The 23,447-nt window shown below is 45.9% G+C and overlaps 1 protein-coding gene and 1 pseudogene across 1 annotated transcript in view; one reads left to right on the top strand and one right to left on the bottom strand.

Annotated features, from left to right (window-relative positions):
- ITGA3 (integrin subunit alpha 3) overlaps window positions 1-23,447 on the top strand; it is an 82,389-nt gene that overhangs the window by 40,262 nt on the left and 18,680 nt on the right. The window contains exons 2-13 of the mRNA XM_066628847.1: window positions 2,452-2,579; window positions 7,229-7,311; window positions 9,726-9,975; window positions 11,426-11,518; window positions 12,917-13,136; window positions 14,410-14,603; window positions 15,383-15,471; window positions 15,979-16,112; window positions 17,436-17,522; window positions 19,522-19,589; window positions 21,033-21,169; window positions 22,961-23,107. Coding sequence (XP_066484944.1) covers window positions 2,452-2,579; window positions 7,229-7,311; window positions 9,726-9,975; window positions 11,426-11,518; window positions 12,917-13,136; window positions 14,410-14,603; window positions 15,383-15,471; window positions 15,979-16,112; window positions 17,436-17,522; window positions 19,522-19,589; window positions 21,033-21,169; window positions 22,961-23,107 — 1,630 coding nt within the window. The remainder of the gene's footprint in view (window positions 1-2,451; window positions 2,580-7,228; window positions 7,312-9,725; window positions 9,976-11,425; window positions 11,519-12,916; window positions 13,137-14,409; window positions 14,604-15,382; window positions 15,472-15,978; window positions 16,113-17,435; window positions 17,523-19,521; window positions 19,590-21,032; window positions 21,170-22,960; window positions 23,108-23,447) is intronic.
- Window positions 7,850-7,969, bottom strand: LOC136654859 (5S ribosomal RNA; annotated as a pseudogene).

The raw sequence follows: 23,447 nt of genomic DNA on the forward strand, positions 1-23,447 counted from the left end.
AGTTTAAGCCATTTCTGCCCAAGGTTGCATATGTGCAAAAGGGATAAAATGTGTATACATGTGGGCTGGGCAGAAATGGGTTAATTTGGAAAATCATGTGTAGAGGGAAAGGGTTAAACCCCCCTTCCTCTAGCACAGTCATTTTCAACCACTGTGCTGTGGCACACTGGTGTGCCAAGGATGGTCTGCAGGTGTGCCACTGGAGTTTGGGGGAAGGTCATTTATGAGTAAGGCCACTTGGTGATGTGAGTCCCTGCTGGCAGTGCAGCTGTCTGAAAACTGATGGTGTGCCTTGACAATTTTAGCACCTTTCAGTGTTCAGTGAGATGAAAAAGGTTGAGAATTGCTGCTCTAGCACCACAGTCCCAATCTCTGCTCCATGGCTCAGTTTAAAAATAATTAAAAGAGATGGAAGATCAGAAGGCAGGCCTCCTACATCCCCTGTAGCTTATCCCTTAGTTACTAGGTAACTTTGACCAAGCTGCTGTCAGCCTCAGTCCTTCTATCTGTAAAATAGGCATAAGTGACCTACCTCGGTGGGATTATCATGAAGATGAATGCACTCAGGAAATGCCAACAGAAATTAGAAATAGCTGTAATTTTATAGTTGCTGATGCCATTCACAATTTAGACTTCTCCTCCCCCTAGTCATCTCAGCTGGATGCAACACACACACACACACACACAGAACTTTTGTTCTTAAGGTTTCCTTCCACCATGCCACCTGTCACTGTGAAATGTTCCCTTGGCGTGCTTTTGCTTGTTCCTGTCGGAACCTTAGAGGCGCCTTAAACACACGGTGCTGAAAAAATACAGCTGTGTGTTTTTAGAAGACAAGCAGAAATTCAGTTCCCAGCTGCTTCTCGACCAAGATGGACGTGACATTTTGCTGGAACGAAAGAAGTCACATAGCGAAACAGCTCTTCGACCCCGGGTAGTTGATACCGCTGTGATTTCATTTATGAACTGGTATCAAATTTGGGGTCTGTGCAATAGAGATGGTGCCTTCAACGCTGAAATGCCACTTAGGGAAGACAATACCAATTGCGTATGAATGTGCGTGCATGCTGAGAAGGGGGCTTTACATGCTGACTTTCATTAGTGAGGACTTTTCTGTGCTGGGGACATGAGCATTCAGTGCTAACTGATGACATTTTGTTGCCGGAAGTACAGCACCAAAGGAGTGTGTGTCTCTTTTCCCTTTCCCCTTTTTTCCTATAAAATGCATGCACATTCCTTCTTCTTTCAAATCTCTTTTCCAATTAAAAAAGGAGAAAACAGGAGGACGAAAAACAGCATGGCGCCATTTCTCCTTTCTTCCTTCCTCCCTCCCCCTGCAGACCCTCCATGGGGAAGGTGCTGGGTCAGCTGCCATGTTGTCCCTGAAAATGCATGCACTATTTTAGTCTAGAGTGGCCTGCTTTTCACAGTAGGACCAGCCCAGAGAGCAGTCCTCCAATTAGAGCCTGCTCAACTGCAATGTTGCGGGGGGGACGGGGGACAGGCAATTAAATAATCCTGATGATCTCTGCCGGGTACAAATATTGATAATAAATACTTATAAGTGTTCCTGAACTCAGAAGTATGGTGGGTCAGCGAGCACCAAAACCCTGCCACTTTATAAGCAGAGCATTAGGTGCCCAGGTGACTTCAGCAGAAGCTCGATCAAGACATCAACCTTCGAAATGCTAATAAAGAAGCTTAATTGTTGTTTGGGGTTGTGACAAACCATGGTTTATTGTCATTTTTTTTAATTCGATGGTTGTGATTTCTTTTTGCTCTTCTTAAGAGCCACCTAGAACTCTAGCAGAGATGTGGTAGGATTAAAAATGTTTTAGAAGTCAATGCCAAGAGCAAGACCAGACAAGGTACACTACTTCTAATGCAGGTAACAGGGAATCTGAATATTTAGAGGAGACGTTCTGAGGGTCAGATCTGCCTGGAAGCATCTCAACTGGATGCCCACTACTCGGCATGTAAGGGATGGTTGGGTGTACTTAGTGGTGAGGGAATGGCACTCTGCACATGCTTAAAAAGCACTCTATTTTATCACATATTTCATAGTGGAGTCTTGGCTTGGAAAACCAGTTGCTCTGGTTGAACAAAAGGGCCTGCCTTCTTCAAAGTCAGATCACTGGTCCATCCAGCTGAGAATTATCTGTATTGATGGGCAGAGGCTCAATGAGTTTTAAGGCAGGGATATTTCCCAGCCCCATCTGGAGATGCTGGGAACTGAACCTGGTGATTTCTCCTTGCAAAGCATGTGCGTTGCCACTGATACTGAAAGCAACCCAGGATCCATGAAAAACATGCCATCTCTACGAAGTCACTTTGTGATCCTGGAAAAAGGGGTGTTGGGGATTGCGAAGGAAAAGATGCCATAAGCTTACAGTGTTAAAAAAAAAAATATCTGTTCCACCTCTTTAATCTAACTTCTTTTTTCACCATCAGGCTGCTTACCGGAGCTCCCCGTGATGTGGGTGTAGGGACAGAGAATGCCACACAGATGGGCGCCATGTACGCTTGCCCGCTGACTGCTGCCACAGATGACTGTGAACGGGTGGACATCAGTGTGAAAAGTACGTGAGCGGGCACAGACCCTTCTGAGACAGTGGTTCCCAACCTTTGTAGCTTTGGGACTCACTTTTTAAAAAGACATTCTATTGGGTCCCACATAGGTTTACAAGGCTTTAAAAAAAATCAAGAAAGAAATAATATTTAACTTATTTACACATAATAATGAAAAAAAAGATGTTCCAACATTTATCTCCCTATATTTACACGTGGTTGCAAACTGTAGGAGCTCCTTGCAGGGCAATTCTGATTTCTGAAAAATCTCGAGGTTAGTTTTCTGATCCTTCCATCACCTGTGTTTTCATTGGAGGCTCTGCTCCAGTGGCGAGCTAAGGGGGTGCCGGGGGTAGCAGTTGCACCGGGCATCAAGCTTTAGGGGGGCAACAAGCTGAACTTGATACTAGTGACCAACATTGTGAAAATCTTGGTATATATGATTAATACCATCATGTTATATATCACTGGAAAGGCAATTTAATGTAGTATGCAATGAAACACACCCCATTGGAATATCTGTATTCTATCAAAAGTTATGGCTAATTAACCAGAAAATGAAAAAAAACAATTGCCTTATAGAACAAAAAGTGAATTTTCTTAACTCAAAACTGACCCATGAGACTGATTGTTGTTCAAAAGGTGCCCCTTTTATATGTAGCAAGAGAAGAATAACCATCCCTCTTCACCCCAATACAGTGTCTCAAACCTATCAGGGGCACACTTTTTATTTATTTACTTAATTAATTTGATTTTGTCTGGAGGGGGGGCTACAAATCTTTTTTTTGACCCCAGATAGCAGATAGATGCCTTTTCACTTTTGAAAAAGCCGAGACATGGTGTCACTTCCAGTTGTGACATCACTTCCGGGGCAACATTTGAGTTTGGCACCAGGCTACGCGGGCATTAGCTATGCCACTGCTCTGCTCAGCTGCTATGGGACCCACCAAAAACCAGGTTGTGACTCACCAGTGGGTCCCGACCCAGACTTTGGGAACTACTGATCTAAGGCAAGGCTCAAAACTTCATCAAAACTGGGGAGGTGGTTTCTAAGTTTAAGATGACAGCACATCTGTGATCTGTTAGTTTACAGCATGACGCATGCATCAAAAATTCATAAGTACAGGCACTAGATCTATAATGTAGCATAGTGATCATTCTGTAAGGGTATGCACAGCCAGACGTGCCGACAGGAACCAGTGTGGGTTTTTTTGCAGTTGGGTGAGCTCTTCTCTTCCCACCACCCCTTCCTTTCCTCTACCACTTGCCCGCATAAATAACCTCAGTTCAGGCAGATGTTCATTCTTCTGTCTGCCCCCCCCCCTCTCTCACACACACACCATACATCATGCAGGCTTTTGGCTTCAGACATTGCCAAAAGTGCCAACTTGTCAGTAGGCTTATGATGAAAACAGGAACAGCTTTCGTTTAGCGAGGTTGTACATTTTACAGAAAGTGGTGAGTGTAGATCCCCAGCAGGCTCAAGATGTGGATGTAGGGAAGCTGCCCAGGTGCATTATTCTGGCCTTTGACACAGTTGTAGTCACAAAGAAAGACCAGCCAAATTGAGTTTTTTTTTTGGGGGGGGGGGGGGGTGGGCTGTTGCTTGTGTTTCTGGACCCTTCAAAGAAAAATGCTTTGTCCTACACATTTTAGCACTAATATTAATAACAAAATAAGATAAAAGAACGGTTGATTGGGTTACTGAAGGCAACTGGGGAATCCCCTGCAATGAAATGAATGAATTGCATCAGATTTTCAATGCAGAAAATCCTTACACCCAAATCATTGTTTTCAGGTGGAACAAATTCAAGTGGGGTTTTAGAGGTGACTGACAAATTAAAAAATTAACAAATTCTCAGAGCTGACTGGCATTTCCCTGAGAGTTCTTAAATTACTCACATGTGAAATTGTTGGTCTTTCATATGCATCAAGATCAAGTTTTTCCCCCAGAGGGAAGCCAATATAATGCCTATTTTTAGAAAGTAATCTATGGAGTTAAGACCCATCAGTCTAATTACTGCCCCAGGAAAATGGGAAGAGAGCATAATTAGAGCTAGAATTATTAAACAAATAAAAGGAGACTTGCTGAGGGAAAATCAGCATTGCTCCCTCAAAGGGAAGTTTTATCTTTCAAAGAAGTCTAGCAAGGAGAAAACAGCTGTCATGGGATCCACAGGTGGGTCTCCCCATGGATCAGTAGGTGGATTTTTTTTTTTAAAGAAATGGATGGCAGGAATAAATTCTGAAAGCAGTAGGATCCCTCCATTATCTGAATTGAACATAAGAAAGTAAGAAGAGCCCTGCTGGATCAGACCAAAGACCATCTAGTCCAGCTTCTTGTATCTCACAGTGGCTGACCAAATGCCTCAGGGAGCACACAAAACAACAAGAGACCTGCATCCTGGTGCCCTCCCTTGCATCTGGCATTCTCAGGTAGCCCGCTTCTAAAATCAGGAGGTTGCACATATCCACCACGGCTTGTAACCTATGATGGGCTTTTCCATCAGGAATTTGTCCAATCCCTTTTTAAAGGCTTCTAAACCAGATGCCATCGCCATATCCTGTGACAAGGAGTTCCACAGACTAATTACATGCTTGTCTGTCCTAATAATTGGGCTTGGTCCTAGTTTGTGCATGATTTGGAATCAGAGATGAGCAATAAAGTAGCCAAATTTGGGAACCACATAAAAAGATTTAGAAGATTGTGGAGAGCTCCAGACTGATCTCCTCAAACGGGTGGAATAGGCAACAAAATGGCAGATGAGGTTTGGCTTAAGTGCAGCCAAACCTACATACTGGCTTAAACCTACATACTTGGCTTAAGTGTAACGAAACCATACTTACTGGGACAACAACAACAAATCCTGATTTTGCATATTCACTATTGGGGTCTAAACTGGCAGTGACTAACCAGGAGTCTTGGAAGAAAAACTCTGTGTGTGGCAGCCATAAAAAGAATAAAACAAATTCCATGTGAGGGATTGTTAGCAAAGGGATTGAAAATAAAACTGCCAGGACTGTTATGCCTTTACATAAATCTGTAGTGCAGCTGCATTAGGAGTACTATATACAGATCTGGTTGTCTCATCTCCTAAAGGACATCGTAAAGCTGGACAAGATACAGAAACAACCACAATGCTCAGACTTGTAAAGTTTTCTTTGGGGGGGGGGGGGAAACTGAAACATTTAAGGGCTTTGGTGTACAAAAAGGAAACTAAAGGGGAGGAATATTTAACTATTTACATTTTCTCCTTCTCTATGGTAATACTCAGTGGGTCATTCAGTGAAGCCGATAAGTACTAAGATACTTATCTACAGAACATGTGACTACAGCTAAAGGGATTTGAAAAAAAAAAAATCAGACCAATTCATGGAAGATTTGGGCTATGGGTCTTTATATCTGCTGAATACGCTTTGAATTCCATCATCCTTTACAGCAGCCATTTTCAGCCACTGCGCTGTGGAGCACCACAAGTGCTCCACAGGTGTACCACAGGAATTTGGGGGAGGGTCATTTATTAGTAGGGCCATTGGGGGATGTGAGCCCCCTACTGGCATCATGATGTGCTTTGTCATTTGTTTAAAAACTTGGCAATTTTAGTGCCTTGTCAGTGTGCTGTGAGATGAAAAAGATTGAAAACCACTGCTTTACAGTGTGGTCCTGTGCGTACGGAGTGGAGCCATGCATAAGACTTTCTTTGAAGTAAGCCCCACTGTGTTCAATGGCGCTTAGTCCCGGGGAAGTGCATATAGGATTTCAGTGTTAATCATTTATGGCAGTTATCTGTGACAAATAAATAAAACTTCCATGTGTAACAGCAGTATACCTGTGAGTGTTAAATACTGTGGAGGGGATGATCTTGGTCATCATGCCCTGTTTGTGAGCTTCCTGGGTGTATCTGGTTGGGGGCTTTTGGAAACAAAATGCTGAGCAAGGCAGATCTTTGGCTTCTGCCAGTTGGGCTGTTCGTTTGTTCTTATTGCTGTCCTTGGATTTGGAAGACCTGAGTCAGCATCCATCCATAGCATCCATATGGAGTGGACCCATCAGTGAGGCCAACTGAGGCAGTTGCCACGGGCAGCAGATTGTCGAGGGGGGAGCACCTACCACTATATGCCCAATCTCCTCTGCTCCTCATTCTCCCACTCCCTGGATTGGAAAATAAAGAGGGGGACAGAGGGGAAGAGGAAGTGTGAAGGAGAGGAGAGTGGTGAGCTAGAGTGTCTCTAGCTCTAACTGTAACTCTCCTCTCCTCCACTATCTTCTGCTCTGTCTCTCCCCTCCTTTCCCAGTTCAGGAAGTGGGAGGAACAGAGGTTGGCACATCACCAGGTAATGGAGGGGCAGCAATTGATATGCTGCATCTGGTGCCAGAGGGTCTTGGGCTGCTCCTGCATCCATAGGGCTGATCTTGGTTTCAGACGAGATCAATTCAAATCCCATATTTCTTCCGTGCAACTTTTCTCTTTCTTTAATGAAGAGTCTTGTCAATGGCTGCCTTCCAGCAAATGTGATACCTTTGCACCGTTTTGTGTGGGTGAGGAGCATTGAGAAAATCTCACCCCTGAAGGATTGAGGGTGGGTTGGAGTGTGGCTGGTAGGTGAACAGTGCCTTAATTGGATGTCTCCCTTTGTCAATCTCTTGGATACCTCTCAGGTGAACCTCGGAACAATATTATTGAAGACATGTGGTTGGGAGTGACAGTGGCGAGCCAGAGGGGGACTTCCGGAAGAGTGATGGTGAGTCCGGTCATAACACCTGGATGGGACCAAGGTGTCAGTGGCCAGGCTGGGTGGAGTCTGAGCAAAGTGTATGCGCAACACATGCAGGCATGCACATAGTGTCTCACTCTCTCTGCTGCCCCCCAGTGCAGGGGTGCTGCTGGGGCACTGAAGGAGGAGTGGCCAGAGATGCTGCTGGCCAAGCAGGTCAAGGCACCTGTCTCTCTGTATGCACCAGCCACAGTATCGCAGTGGTGCTGAGAAAGGAGCAGGCAGCCAGCCAAGGAGGTCACTCCAGAGCCAGTCATTCACAGCCCAATTGTAGCCACACTTTCCTTGGAGTAAGCCCCATTGACTCTAATGGGACTTACTTCTGAGTAGGCATGCGTAGGGTTGGGCTGTCAATCATCCTCTCTTCTGCTCTCTATGAATGGCTTCCTCAGAAGCCCCAGTGTTGTTGCAGCGTCCCCTGACAGTGCCTAATTGTGGAAGGCGAGGACAGCAGAGAGCAGGGATAAATGGTTGGCAACCTTCAGTCTCGAAAGACTATGGTATAAGCCTACAGCACCCGGTATTCCCAAGCGGTCTCCCATCCAAGTACTAACCAGGCTTGACCCTGCTTAGCTTCTGAGATCAGATGAGATCAGGCATGTGTGGGGTAACAGTTGCTGCCAGAGAGCAGGGATAGCACCACTCACTTGGCTGAACAATTGCACTGTTGTTGTCCTTGAACCTTGCTGGCTGCCAGGGAGTTCAGGAGTCAGCAGGAAGGTCCTTAGGGAACTGCTTGGTCAGTGCCCAGCCTGCCTGTCTGCTGACACCAGTCCCAGAGGTACTCTGTTCCTTAATTCTGAGTGGACGTTTGACCACCTGGGCCACTGTATTGCACCTTGAAGGGTAGGAAGAAAGAGTGGATCTCAGGTTCTAGTGAATAACAAGGTAGATCCCATAGGTCTGCAGCTTGCCTCTTCCTTAGGAGGGTTCTTAATACAGGCCTGCAGCAGGATTTCTCCTAGGTCAAGGAGCAGGAGAGGGGAGTCTGTCCACTGGGCTTTACTTAAGGGGACAGTGCCTAATTAGTTCACTCATGTTACCTGCATAAGCCGTCTCAGCACAATCATCCAGTGTCCCTTCCCCTCCCCAGATCTCTCCAGCTTACTATTCTGGTCTTTTGCCACATCAGCACCTTTCAATGGCTTGAAAACATTTTCATTGGAAATAGCTGAAATTCAAGCAATGACTGTGAGTGGGGCAAGCTAGACAGTCCGGCGCCTAGGAGGACAAAATGCAGGTGCCAGTCATGCCAATTGTCTCTGGCTTAATAGGCAAATGCCAGCTGCAAAGTTTCTTTCCTGGGTGGGTTCAGCTTTCTCACAAACTCCCCACTACAGCTGCTCCACTTTTTCTCTTGCTCTTGCCCTCTACTAGGATGGAGATCATGATCTTTGGTTGTGCCCCCTTCCAGGCTGGTTGCGGTGAAGGATAGGAATTTTATGCAGGAGTTCCCAGGGCTTAATCTCAGAATCTGTTCTCAGTGGGCAGGAATATATGGTGTCATATTTAAAAAGTGGTGTTCTGAACATGTACAGAGTGTGTTTGATAGAAGCACGGAGTTAGCAAGTATCCAGTGTAGGGTTTAGTTTGAGAAAGGGGCTCAAGAAAAGCTTCAGAGCCTGTCCCATAGTCAGCTCTTGTCTCACCTTGATCCTTTCACCTTTATCCAACATGCTGCTGTCCAAATCGCTCACCTCCTCCATCACTCTGACCACATGATGCCCCGCCGCAAATTCCTATACTCTCTGGGTCTGAATCCTGCAAACCTTCTCATCTTTGCCATCAAACCCCCCAGGGGACCCATGTTGAGCCAGATCCGCAGATAGAAAATCCAAGGATAAGTAGGCTCAACCTGTATCACTTTGTTTTGCTTTGTTTTGGGGTCCAGCACAAGGTTTATGTTTACCAAGGAGTAACTAACCTACAGGGCCCAGTGAAGTGCAGATAAGACTCAGATTTGGGCTTACTTAGAGTTATGGTGGGGGGGAGGGGAGGAGAGAGAGAGAGTATATTTGATTATAAATACATAGTAATCACAAACCCAGAAGCCTCAGAATCTTGTGCAGGTGTACACCACCCATTCGCAGAAACACATTTCCTTTCTAAAGTTATCCTGTTCACCACATGTACACACAATGGGCACACTACAACTTTCCCTTTGTTGGTGTGTATCATGTCAAGCAGCCCTGAGGCTTGAAACCTTTTGAATGGCTAGAGCTGAGTGTACGCAGAGTGCATTTACCTTTTCCCTAGTGGGCATTGGGAATTGTGGGTCTGGGCTTGTTCCAAGTCCAGTTGTGTTCTCCCAGGAAGCTGGGGGTTTTGCCACCCTCGAGTCAGTACAAGCTGCTAAAACCTCGCTTGGTTTGATTTGCCAGGCTTGTGCTCACCGTTACACCAGGATCTTGTGGGCCGGCAGCGAGGACCAGAGGCGCATGGTGGGGAAGTGCTATATCCATGGCAATGACTTGAGCCTTCATGTTGACGATCCATGGCAGATTTACCATAATGAGATGTGCAATGCCAACACCGACTTTGAGAATACAGGCATGTGCCAGCTGGGTATCAGTGGTGGTTTCACCCCCAACGATGTTTACTTTGGAGCTCCTGGCGCCTACCACTGGCAAGGTCTGTGACATTGTGTATCCCCTACTATGTCGTCATCGTCCCCCCAGCTTTAACCTCTTGTTATATGTTTATGTGTTGGGAAGAGGTTTTCCTGTGATCCCATGTTAATTCAGTTCAGTTAGGGGTAGGAATTGTCCCATTAAATTCTGCTCATCTGAATTCGCCCCAAATCCAATTTCCATCCTCATGATTTGACTTTTAAAAAAATTCCAAAGTTGGAGATTGTTGGGTTTTTAGAAAAATGGAATATGTGTATTGAATTTGGACAGTGGGTGTTTAAACATTCATTTGTTTAAAATTCATCAAAAGGTTTGTCTAGACCAGGGGTGGCTAACCCGCCGCACGCCATGTGCCACTTTTTATGTAGAGGATCTTGAATGTGCCACTCCACCTTGACATCGGTTTTAGCAGTTACCACAATAGCTAAATAGAGCCTCCATGTTCAAGGGCAGTATATCTTCAAGTGCCGGAAGGTACAGAGCAAGAAACACGGGCGTGCTATTACCTATTTGAGGTTTTCCAAAGACACCTGGATGACTGCTGATGCAATCAGAAAGGTGACCTGCATGAACCTTTAGTCCATTCAGAAGTCTGTATAAAGTGTGTCTATTGCCCTTTTGTACAACCCAGCCCCCCTCTGCCTGCCTTCCTTCTCATCCTCAAAGATGATCTTAGAGGACAAGATTCTCTAAGCTAGGATCTCCATCTGACTGAGCCACCTGATTTTTGCTGATCTCATCTGCCATCTTTGCGCTGCCCCACTTGGCCCCCTCTGCCTATCACACTCTGCCCCATGCTTTCTTGAGTGAGTGACCCACCAGGTAACAGAATGCAGCTCTCTAGCATCTGCCCTATTGGCTTTCTCTCCTGTCCATCATTCTTTTCCCACCTTTCTCCCTGTTGTCCAAATCAGAGCAAATCAAGCAGAGTAGGTGTGGCTGCCCTGCGTGTGCCCATTGCAATGTTAGAAACTTGAGGACAAGCTGTGTAAGGAGCAGTAAAGAAATCAAGCAAACCATACACTACTGTGGTGCTTTCTTTATTATTATTTAAATGTTTTTCAAAAAATATATGTCAACTTTGTGCGTGCCACTCTAACGGCATGCGAGCTGCAGGTTGGCTACCCCTGGTCTAGACTAAAAAATTTTTAATGTGACATTAAAAATGTCATCTTTTAAGCCTGAAATTTTGTATAATTTGAAATGTGTGTCCTTTTATTGTGTGTGTGTCCTATAGACCTTCAATTAAAGATCTGTAGTTTTTCCAATCCATATTTTATACGCAGAACTCCTCCCTTTCTCACAAACTGCATAAAATTCCTCTTGTGCTTGGCATATGTGCAAAGCTTTTCCCAGTTCACCTCTTCCTTGATCCCCTCAATGGCCTTCCTCCCCTACAGTCCCACAAGCCTCTGCTTCTTCCTCTCATCCAATACCCTTTTCCTGTACAGGAACCGATTATGTCATCAGTCGAAATGCCGCATCACCATGGGATCAAGATGACTACTCCTATCCCGATGAGAAGAATGGCAACAGCTACCTGGGTAACTGCAGCCACATCTTTCTGCATTAGGCTTGCCACTTGAGGTCGGTGCCCCTCCCAGCAGACCCGAGCACTGAAATTATTTGTTGTTGATATAGCACCTTCATCCCATTTGGCATCCAATGAATGCACTTTGCATAACAACAATTAAAAAAAAACCTAACATTTTAAAGAAATTTGCTTTAAAGCAGTGTTTTTCAACAAGTGGTGCAGGTGGTGTTTTTCAACAAGTGGTGGTACTTGAGGTGGTGTCTGGTGGTACTCGTGGGACCGTTGGACACCTGCCACCCAGCAGCGAGACCAGGAACGCAACACAACCAACAGCAATAGGAGGCTCCGAAGAATGCTTTTCCATGCTTGAAAAAGCTCTCCTGTCCACCCTGAGCCTCTTGCTGGTGTCTGTTGCTTCACATCTGGCCTCCCAACCTAGAAGGAAATGGCAGTGATACCATTGCCAATTACTGCTGGTGGTACTTTGAATAGGATTACCATGTGAATTAGTGCAGAGAAGGACAAGAGTTGAGAGGTCTTTCTTTAACCATCTGAACCATCAGAAGAACAGAAAACTCTTCTGGAGTACAGCAAACCCTCAGCATCTTCAGGAATCCATTCCAGGACCCCCGTGGATACCGAATTCTATGGATAATGAAATCCACAGCTGTAGGGCACCACCTGGTCACACCTCCCGGATGTGACTGGAAGGCACTTGCAGTTGCATCTGAGAGGTCCACTGAGGTCCTCCAGCAGTGGGGTCAGCATCCAAGGTTACCGAAATTCGCAGGTGCTCAGCCTGTGGATAAGGAAGACGTACTGTATTGAAAAACCTTCAAGTTTTTTGTTTTGTTTTAAAAACAAAAACAGATATGGAGATCCACAGAGATTGCACATGAGTTTCACAATGACGACCCTGTCATCGTGAAGGCTCAGTTAGCTGCTTTCTTAAAACATGGTGGGTGGCAGGACCTCCAAACCTTGGGTTGCCAACTCTGACTGAAGGTGTTTTTTCACATGATGTATTGTTGGAAATTCCTCGAGGCCCCGTGAAAACTTCCTGGATTGTTTTAAGAAGTCACCTGGAGCTTGACTCAGATTCCTGGAGCAAAGCCCTCACAGGGGGGGCTATGACACCCCAACCCACATTAAACCGTGCGTTGGGTTCAGAGGCGAACCTGGCTAGATGGGCCATTTTGTAGGTGTGAATCCTTGGCCATTGTCCATGCTATCTGATTCATGATGCCACACCAAGGGTAGAATGCTCCCCAAAGCAGGGCCTAATTGTAGCCAGGCTCAACCTCAAAAACACACACACAAGAGCACAGTGACAATGGAAGATTTTGTAAGGCTAATGAGAGGCAAAGTGACTCACCTACTTCTCCCCTCTGATATGTCTTTTTTGCAGGATATACCATAGACACAGGCATGGCGGTGCTCCGTGACCAAAACATCACCTTCATCACCGGGGCCCCCCGCTTTAATCACACTGGGGCCATTATCTTGATGGCCACTGAGCCCAGCAGTAGCAGTAGCGGGAAGCTTCAGAAACAACTGATGATCTCTGGAGAGCAAGTGGGTTCCTATTTTGGCAGCTCCGTTGCCCTGGCTGATCTCAACAATGATGGGTAAGTCTATTTGGCAGAGAAGCGGAAGAGGAGGGCTGCGATCCGCTCGCTTCTTACCTACCTAATTTAATTTCCTTCTTTGGGGGAGGAGTTTTCTGGGGATTTTTTAAAATGAGAATTACCTGTAGTTTTTGAAGGGACAAAAATGCGTACACATTTTGTATCTCATTATTTTGACACCTCCCCCCCCCCATTTGATGAGTATATATACTTGAGAAAAACAATTTTTTCCATTAATGTGGAACACCATATAGTCAGTGAGAGATCTAGGATCAAAGAACTAGATTTCTCTCTCTCTCTCTCTCTCTCTCTCTCTCTCTCTCTCTCTCTCTCTCATGTGTATGTCTGAGAGAGAGAGAGAGAGAGAGAGAGAGAGAGAGAGAGAGAGAGAGAGAGAATGTTATCACTGCTATGACCCCAGTGGGCACTTAATAATTAACAGTTGATTAATCTTTTGCTTTCCACGCTCTAGGCCAGGGGTGTCAAATTTGTTTCATAGAGGGCTGAAGTTAGCATTCATGGCACCTGCTGAGGGCCAGCAGTGACATCATTAAGCAGAAAGTTATGATGATGACCAGAAATAAGCACTTTGTTTACACGTAGAAACTCATGTGCAAATCTTGTGCATATTTTCAAGATATGAGAGAACCCGGTTATCAAGCTGGGAGAGCCTAATTGTAATGGGGGGACACAGATAAATTGCATCCGCGGGTCGCATTCAGCCTGCGGACCTTATGTTTGAAAGTCCTGCTCTAGGCATCTGGAGATTTCTCAATTTGCCATATAAAATCAAAAGAGCAGTTCATCAGTAGCATTTAGCCCAACAGGGCATTCAAGTCTAGGTAGGCGCAAGGTGATTGGTCAAATTTATCAAAAATAGGGTTACTTAAGGAATTAGGTTGATCTGAATCCAAAGCATTAGGACATCATTCTAAATCATTGTTGATAAGTGACTCTTCAATGTATTTATCTAATCCTCTTTTAAAGGAATCTGAGCCTCTAATGATCACCACATCTTGTGGCAATGAATTTCATCAATCAGTTATGTATTGTGTGCAGAAGTATTTTCTGTTGTCTATCCTGAATTGACTGCCAATTAATTTCATTGGGCGACTGCAAGTTCTGTTGTTAATGGAAGAATGAGAGAGCAAAAAATTCTCTTTGAGCCCTGAGGACTGTCTGCATTAATCAGGACCCCCCCCCCCCCACTCCGCGTTAAGTGTTTCATTTTGGCAATGTGCTAGGGTCACACACCTCCTTTTTTCCTTGGTAGGTGGCAAGATTTGATTGTTGGAGCACCGTATTACTTCAACCGGAAGGAAGAAAAAGGCGGGGCTGTCTACGTGTACATGAACCTTCATGGAATGTTCCATAGAAGCCCCAGCATTGTGTTGACAGGCCCCAGAGGTTCTTCATTTGGCTTTGCTGTGGCCAACATTGGAGATGTCAACCAAGATGGCTTCCAAGGTGAGCAGCAGTGACGTTTTCTGGAGAGCTACAATGGATGGAGGTGGAGCAGTCAATCCCTAGGGCTAAGCCAAAGATCTGCCTGAATAGGCTTTGTGACTCAGTGGCCATTGGAGACTAGCCACATAGGTGGAGCCTACTGTGGAATAAAAGCAGAAGCAATGAGCACTCAAAGTGGTTTCATTCATGCAAGGCCGGCCCAAGACCTCCTGATACCTGAGGCAGCATGCCAAATGCTTCCCCCTTACTGGATGCTGTGCTTACCTTACCTTACTCTGTTCCTCGCACTCTCCAATGTTCAGCACCCTCTCCCCCCTCCCAACATTTCCCCTTCTTCTCAGACCCCCCCTTCCTTTTCCAATCTAGGGAGTGGGAGGAGAAGGAGGAGCAGTGGAGATAAATAGGTGGACAGAGATAGTTGCCCTCCACCCATCGACTGCCTGAGGCGATTGCTTCAGTTGGCCTCATGGTTGAGCCGGCCCTGCATTCATGATAACCTCCTCTCACTTCCTTTAACGGCTTGGCAGCAAGTCTACTCCCCTCCTTATTCTAAGAAGAGAACTGGGCCTCTTTTTAAACTTTTATTATTGAGGGATATAGGATTATGGGGTTTAGAGAATAATATCGACAATGGGAAAGTAGAGTATTTTTTATAATGATAGAGGAATGTTAGAGGAAAGAAAGAGATTCAGATGCTGTAGAAGTAACAGATAGTTTCAGATTCCTCTGTTGGAAGCAAATCCAGGTGACCTGTTTCCCTCTCCCTCTCCCCTTCCCAGATATTGCCATTGGGGCTCCATTTGAAGGCTATGGGAAGGTATACATTTACCACAGCAGCGACAAGGGGCTCACAGATAAGCCCCGGCAGGTAAGTGTAACTTATTCTTCCCTCTTATCACCCTTTCTCCACATCTGGGACTCTCATCGTATCCAATTGTGATGCCACCCATCCTGAGGGTGACACCCAGTGCGACCCATACCATCTGCACTCCTGTAGTGACTCTGTTGCCTCAGATCAAGATCTCACTTGAGGTGCAACTTGATGACATTTGTGGCAGCTGTGCCTCACTTGCTTGCCACCCCAGCCGTGCTTAACCACCACCACCAGTCCCAGAAGCTCTGATGCACTGTGTCCCCGTAGTGCCCCTCGACCTGCCCCCTGATGGCACACTGAGTGCTACCTCTGGTACTGGGAGGTTCTGGGGATAAGCCTAGCCAGAGGGCCCTTGGATTGGTGTGGGCTCATGGCCAATGTCTGAGATGGTCCACACCCTCTCTCCACCACAGACCCATGTTGTTGCTGTTACAGATTGCTAATCCCCCATTCCCAACACTATTTCCCCTTTTGCCGTTCTCACATGCTCCACTTTTGCAGGTCATTAGCGGTGAAGATCTTGGCTTTACCATCAAGACTTTAGGTTACTCCTTCAGTGGTGGAATGGATGTCGATGGCAACTCTTACCCTGATCTTCTAGTGGGAACCCTTTCTGAAAAAATTGTCTTGTTCAGGTGAGACGGGAGAAGGTTAGCCGAAGAACATTGCACATGTGCCAAGATACAGCATTTCATTGGTGTCTTTTAACTCCTCCCCCTTGTCCCCAGCCTCCCCGCCAAATAATTATCTACCTTGATTATACTTTAAGGTGCTGTGTGCATTACTGTCTTTATCTCAGGGCAAAACACATCTAAGCCCATTTGAACCTCAGAAAATCTCTCTCTCTCTCTCTTTAATTGACTACTGTTCCACCAATTTCCTTGTCCTTGCACCACAATTCCTACTTTACCAAAATCAGTGATATGCCAAATTCTTACCCTCCCCCTGTCATGTTGTCAGTGCCATAATTTGGGATTATCCATTTTATATCCCACTTTTCTGCCATGGAATGCCATGTTACATGCTCACGTTCCAGTGGCGCAGCTGGTCCCTCTGACACCCAGGACATTGACTTGTGACATCACCCCCCCCCCCAGAAGTGCCTGACCTGGAAGTAATTATGGTGATGCAATGATGTATCCATCCATCCATCCATTGATTTGAAAAAATTCCAGGTAATGTCTGGGTTACAGCATCCTTGGAGCAGTTGCGGCTCTGAGTGGTTGACAAATTTTTTCTGCCCTTTTCCCCGCCTTTTAGGGAAAAAAAGACCCAAAAAACTTTTGGCCGCTCAGAGCAGTGCACCACTGCTCCTAGTGCCCAGTTTGACATCCCTTAAGGCATGGTGCCCAGGGCCCTCTACCGTTTCCCTTGCCCAGCCTTAGCTACACCACTGGCAAGGTCCCTAGGACTCTCTCATCCAGGTAATGACCAGACCTACACACCTTCAGCAAGGTTGTTGCATTAATTGACTTGACCATGGCCTGAGATGAAGAGGCCAGATTTTCATGAAGGTGTGCAGGCTCCAATCCCACAATTTGCCTGCACTGAGCAAGGGATCAGATTAGATGATCTCCGAGGCTCCTTCCAACTCAAACATTGTGTGGTTCTGTATTTACTGTATATAGTTGGTTGGTTGGTTGGTTGGTTGGCAACCTTCAGTCTCGAAAGACTATGGTATAAGCCTACAGCACCCAGTATTCCCATGCGGTCTCCCATCCAAGCACTAACCAGGCCTGACCTTGCTTAGCTTCTGAGATCAGAAAAGATTGGGCATGTGCAGGGTAACAGTTGCTGCACTGTATGTAGTAGTGGAGTTGATAATATGGTTCTCTCTCTCTTCTTACAAATGGAGTGTGGTTTCTGTTGTAGGAAATGTCTTACTTTCTGCCAGTTTTGATTTTGTTACCAGCAGCCTGCTCTTTTTCCCTTTTTTTTTTTTCTCTACCACTCTGCAGGGCCCGTCCAGTGATCAACATCTTGGACAAGGTTTTTACAGTTACCCCAAGTGTGCTGGACCCAGCCAAATGCACTAAAGATTCCTGGTAATTGCAGTGGTGTCACTATGGGGGTGTGGGGGGTACAGGCCGCACTGGGGAGTGACACCACTATTGGTCAAAATATTTAAAATTTTGGTATTTTTGAATAATACTATCATGTTATACATCGTTTGATGCATAATTTCATATAGAATGCAATGAAACAAACCGTGCTGAAATGTCTCTAATCTATCAAATGTTACAGCCAAAAAAATCGGCAGGGCAATGGTGCATCACTATACCCAGTGCCCTGGTGTTCCCCCATGCACTACATGGGAGGAGGTTCACCATGGGGGTGATGCACTGGCCTCCTGAACTGAGTGATGTAACCCCTAGTGATGCCACTGGGTAATTGTCTCCCTCTAACACTATTTGTTTTCCTCTTAAATTCTCACCATTTGAGAATGGGGGTTTCCAATGCCCCCCCCCCCAAAAAAAAAAGTAGTGGCAGGACACTCTGGGAAGCGTGTGAGCTCAAATTTGAAGGACCTGGGTATATTTAGCCCACGGAAAGGAAGATGAAGGGGAAACAGACTGCCAGTTTTCAAATAACGTAAGAGGATGTTGGAAAGATTTGAGAGAACAATTGTTTTCCCTCTCGACCAAGTTCAGGACATGAAGTAGTCATGTTTACACAAGAAGGAGAGAGATTCAGGTTAAAATCTGAATTGAACGGCAAAGCATCTGGATGTTATAGCAAGGCAGCACAGGCATACGGTAGGCAGAGACGATGTGCGTTTCATGAAAAGGTCAAACAGGTTGCTGTTGGGGATGCTTTGGGTACAGGATATCCTGTCCCAGCACAAGGAAGTGAGCTTCATGGGCGGCTGTTTCTTTCAGGGTTTAAACGGTATCAAGGATTTTCAAAATCTGGGGCAGGTTTTAAAAATTGAGGTTCAGCCTTCTCGAGTAGATGTGGCCGAGCCAAAACCAGGGGGCCCTTTTCATGAAAAAAGGCCTTCCCACTTTGGCAATCTTTCAGGAACAGCACAGAAACAAAGGCGTAAATGTTCACCTTTCTTAAAGCAGCAACTGCCCCTTTAAAGGAGGCCACTGGCAGTCCTACAGGCAGTGTGATCCTCCCCCTTTTTACTTATAAGCAATTACTTATACAGTGCCATCAGTATACATGATGTCTTACAGAGGTATAAGCTAAGATGGGAGAAAACAACAGAGGGATTGTATTTGGGCAGGAGGTCTGGTCTAGAGGGTAGAGCCTCCATTTGCCTGAAGATTAACATCCACAAGGTCGCCAGTTCAAGGCCACTGGCACCGTGCGACCTTGAAGCAGCTGGCAAGCTGCAGCTGAGCTGCTCCATCTGCTCGGAGCGTGGGAGGATGGAGGCCAGTATGTTAAATCAGATCGGAGTGTAACACCTTGAATGTAGTGGTTCTTGAAAGAAAGAACCTTCTTTCAATTTGTAAAAATCCCTGCGTGGATTTAATAAGCCTGCCTATGTAAACCGCCTTGAATAAAGTCTTGAATAAAGACCAAGAAAGGCGGTATATAAATACTGTATATTATTTATTATATTATTATTTGCTAAGAGAAAGAAAATAAATGGTGCTTTTTCAACAAATGGCAGAGAAGTTGTTGCTTTTTTTAAAGTTCATCATTCACTCCTGAAATGTTGAACTTTTAACTGCATGAAAGCACACAAACAATAGACATCCATGAAACTTGAACACAGCATTACCTTCGAGCATGTGCAGAGTGCCTCCCTCTTGAAAGGGCAACACCAGAGCCTACCCCCACACTCCTGGGCTGTAAAGAGTGAAGCGTTCAGGTTGGTGGGTGGCACTTTGAAGCAGATGTGCAATTCTGTTGCTCCTATTGGGGAAAAAGAAATGTTTTATTTTGCCCGCATGAGTCTCGTTTTGCATTCTCTGCAGGTTCTGCTCCATTGAATTATAATCCTTACTGATCACGTGTTTCTCTCTCTCTCTCTCTCTCTCTCTCTCTCTCTCTCTCTCTCCCCTCCCTTCCCCATCTCCTCTCTAACAGCATCCAGGTCCAGCTCTGCTTCACCTATTCACAAAGTGCTGGAGACCCCAAGTACAAAGAGACGATCAGTGAGTAGACAAGATAAGCCTGTTCAGTTTGGGAGCAGTTCATTTTTAAACAGAGACCTGGAGGTGCTCAGTCTTCGGCAAGCACAGCCTCTGATTCCGAAACCCTTCTCCTTAAAGCAGAGATTCCCAAACTGGAGGTTTCCAATGCCCCAGCCAGAGAAACTCTGTCACTGCTCCCTTAAGGGGCAGGGTGTCAGCAGAGGCAACCTCTACAATCCTGCCTAAGGATTGTAGGCTAAGGAAAAAAGGCTTTAAAAAAAACTTATCAGGGGTCCTGTGGCTCTCCAGAGGGTGCAGGAGCCCACAGCCCCCTCTGCAAGCTTCCCCATGCCTCTAAATTGCTCTAAAATGATATCACGACCCACATCTGATTTTCATCACGAAACAGGGTTGCAATAGCAATTTTTAAAATGGCCCTTTTCCCCTGGCAATGGTGTGATTGTGGAGCGTCTTCCTCCCCCTCCCCTGCAAGGACTTACAGAGGCCCAAACGTTCCTAGAGAGTTTGAGAACCCCTGCCCTAATGTGTAAAAGCTGCTTGTGGAACTCTTAATGTGCTCAGGGGCACTCTCCACTTTTTGATTTGCATTTTCCTGCACAGATAAGTAAATCTTTGATTCCAATTTAGTCCTTATTAGCATACATCCCACACACCTTGCAAAGCATTTTCATTCTTCCCAGGAGCTTGCCTGTTTTATTTGTTTTGCAATATAAACCGCTTTGTGACCTGTGGCTGACCAGCAGTATATGTGTTGGCATCCTTCAGTCTCGGAAGACTATGATGTCACGCTCTGAATGGTGGTTCTGGAACAGATTGCCCTCTCCAGTGCGCGAAGCCTGGGTAAAGTAGGTATGGAGGATAGGCTGTTACCCATGCAGCAAATCCCCCCTCTTCACATCGCTGAAATGGTCCAATGGAAAGGCAGAGGCCAATACGGTTGGTTCCAGCGGCGTCGTAGGAGTTGCCAGAACGTGACTGTGTTCAGCCATGAACTGCCTCAGGGACTCCGGCTCCAGATTTTGCCTCGAGGTTGACTCCTGAAGCCTTTTCCATAACTGGATGTAGCCACAAGGCAGTGGAGGTTTGGGATCAGAGTTTTCCTTCTCTCAGATGAGCTGCCTTCCCAGGCTATCGAGTCCCATCTACCTGGTGGCTGTTTAGTCGCCTCTTACGACAAGTACAGCCAAACTGAGGGCCTATTCTTATCCCCAGCCCCCAGGGGGGATAAGCAGTATATAAACCTTCCTAATAATTTTTGTTATTTTTGGAGTTTTCTCAGGACTTAGTTTGAACCAGGGCTTACTAGGAACCTGGGTTTGGAACATCAGGACCTAGGTTGAGGTTGGGGGCTGTTCGTGGATGCATGCCTCAGTTTCCCTGCTGGGCCTTGGCACTGCCTCTGACCGGCTTCCTCCCACCATTCCCCTGTTCTTCTCTCTGCAGTACTGAATTTCGTAGTGGAGGCTGATTGGAAGCGCCGCCTACCACGCGTATTCTTTGCCGGAACATCCTCTGCAGTCTACAAAGGACAACTTTCCATACCGAAGAACAAGTGTCAGACGCTGAAGGTTCTTCTACGGGTGAGGGGAGAGCAGTACACATGATAACGACTGGGAGGGAGCCCAGTATGATCTCCTCTACCCTGTTCACGCCTGTGTCCCTCTGTCTGAAAGCAGAATCCTCCCTACTGCAATTGGGAGCTATTGCGTCATCAGCATATTATTTATTTTCTTTTTTCTTTTATTTTATTATTTATTTTCTTTTTTTTAGCAGGGGGAGAGTAACTGGCCCACCTCACCCCAGCACTCACTGTTCTAGTCGCTGTCTGCTGGTATTCATTTGCATCTTTTAGATTGTGAGCCCTTTTGGGACAGGGAGCCATTTAGTTATATTGATTTTTCTCTGTAAACCGCTTTGTGAACTTTTAGTTGAAAAGCGGTATATAAATACTGTTAATAATAATTAATAATAATTTTTCTCCCACTCTTCCTCTAAAGCAGCCGTTCTCAGCCTTTTTCATCTCATGGCACACTGACTAGGTGCTAAAATAGTCTCTGCACACCATCAGATTTTTGACAATCGACAAGGCCTTGTGGGTGGTACCGCCTTGGTGGGTGACTCACACCCACCAACGGCCCTACTGACCTTCCCCCAAACTCCCACGGTGCACCTGCAGATCATTGGGTCTTTTTTGAGACTGGGAGCACTCTGGAGCAGGGAACCATCCTTTCATTTATTTTGTTAAATAAACCGCTTTGTGTACCCCGTCTTGTTAGAAAAGTAAATATTTTAACGAATCACTTTAGTCTTCAGCAAAAAGGCTCTTCAATGGAAGGGCTGGAAAAATTCAACATGGCCTACCCCAAGACCCCATAGAGTTGCTTTTGGTCAATAGTATTATATAATAAGGGCCTTTTGATCTGGCTCATTGGTTGGCAACCTTCAGTCTCGAAAGACTATGGTATAAGCCTGCAGCGCCCAGTATTCCCAGGCAGTCTCTCATCCAAGTACTAACCAGGCCTGACCCTGCTTAGCTTCCAAGATCAGACGAGATTGGGCATGTGCAGGGTAACAGTTGCTGTCTCATTATTTATTTTTATTTTTTGCGCATTTCTATACCACCCTTCCTCCAAGGACCTTAGGGTTGAGTGCATAGTTCCTCCCTTCCTTTTGTCCTCACAACCAGTGATGTCACGACCGTTTGCATCACCAAGTGCAGGAGGCCAGCGCATCACCCCCATGATGGACCTCCTCCCATACAGAGGGCAAGGCAATGCCACGGGCAGTGGGCATGGTGATGTACCATTGCCCAACCTCTGCTTCGTTTTTGGCTAGAACTTTTGACAGAGTAGAGATATTTCAACACAATTTGTTTCATTGTGTTATGCATGAAATTATGCATTGGATGATATATAACTTGATGGTGTTATTCAAAAATACCAAGATTTTAAAAAATTTGACCCGTAGTGGTGTCAGCCTCCACTGTGCACCTCACCTGGTGTGGCCTGCATCCCCTAGCAACGCTACTGTTCACACAAGCTGTGAGGCAGGTGAGGCTGAGAGACAGTGACTGGCCCAAAGGTCATCCAGGAAGCTTGATGGCTGAGCAAGCATTTGAACCTGGATCTTCCAAGTCCAAATTTAGAAACCACTACATTGTCCTGGCTTTTGAGAGATAAATTATGGGATGGCTGCTTATACAAGGGAGAAAGAATAGCAAGGAAGGATCTGTCAGGTTGATGGTTGACCCTTATGGTGTTGATGCAAGGGGAGATGCAGCTGTTCTCTGAAAGGCTTAGCGTCAGTAGGGGAAGATCAGCTTCAAAATGGGCTCCAGAGTTCTCTGAGACAAAATCTTACCTACCCTGCAGGATGATGTGCGGAACAAGCTGGACCCTATCGCATTCTCCATGAACTACTCCCTCGCTGAGAAACAGATGCAGCGCCGTTTGGGTCTACGTTCCCTTGACGCATTTCCTGTCCTGAATGAGGATCAGCCCCGTGGGAATCATACTGAGGTTGGCACCCTGCAGAAATGAGGAACACTCACCTTTGCACGAGCTACTCGGTCACTGGATTTCTTTGTCTTTCCCCAGCTCCTATTTCTGTATTTTCTGTTGTGCTACTAAGAGAGGAGAACACTTTTGTTCTACCAGATAGCTTTTCTTGTTCACCTTAACCTGTGAAGTGCCCCGTGCCCCACTCACCACAATGACCTTTCACTTCCCTCATAGATGCGGCACGATTTGCCAACATTCTTTTGCTGGCTCTTTACCCTTGATCAGTTAGAATGTGTTCAGATGTTACATATCAGCCCAGCCAGTATGTGCAGTGGATTTTTGCAAGCAGACAACCAGA

Source organism: Tiliqua scincoides, chromosome 5, assembly GCF_035046505.1.
Source record: "Tiliqua scincoides isolate rTilSci1 chromosome 5, rTilSci1.hap2, whole genome shotgun sequence".
Classification (NCBI taxonomy): domain Eukaryota; kingdom Metazoa; phylum Chordata; class Lepidosauria; order Squamata; family Scincidae; genus Tiliqua; species Tiliqua scincoides.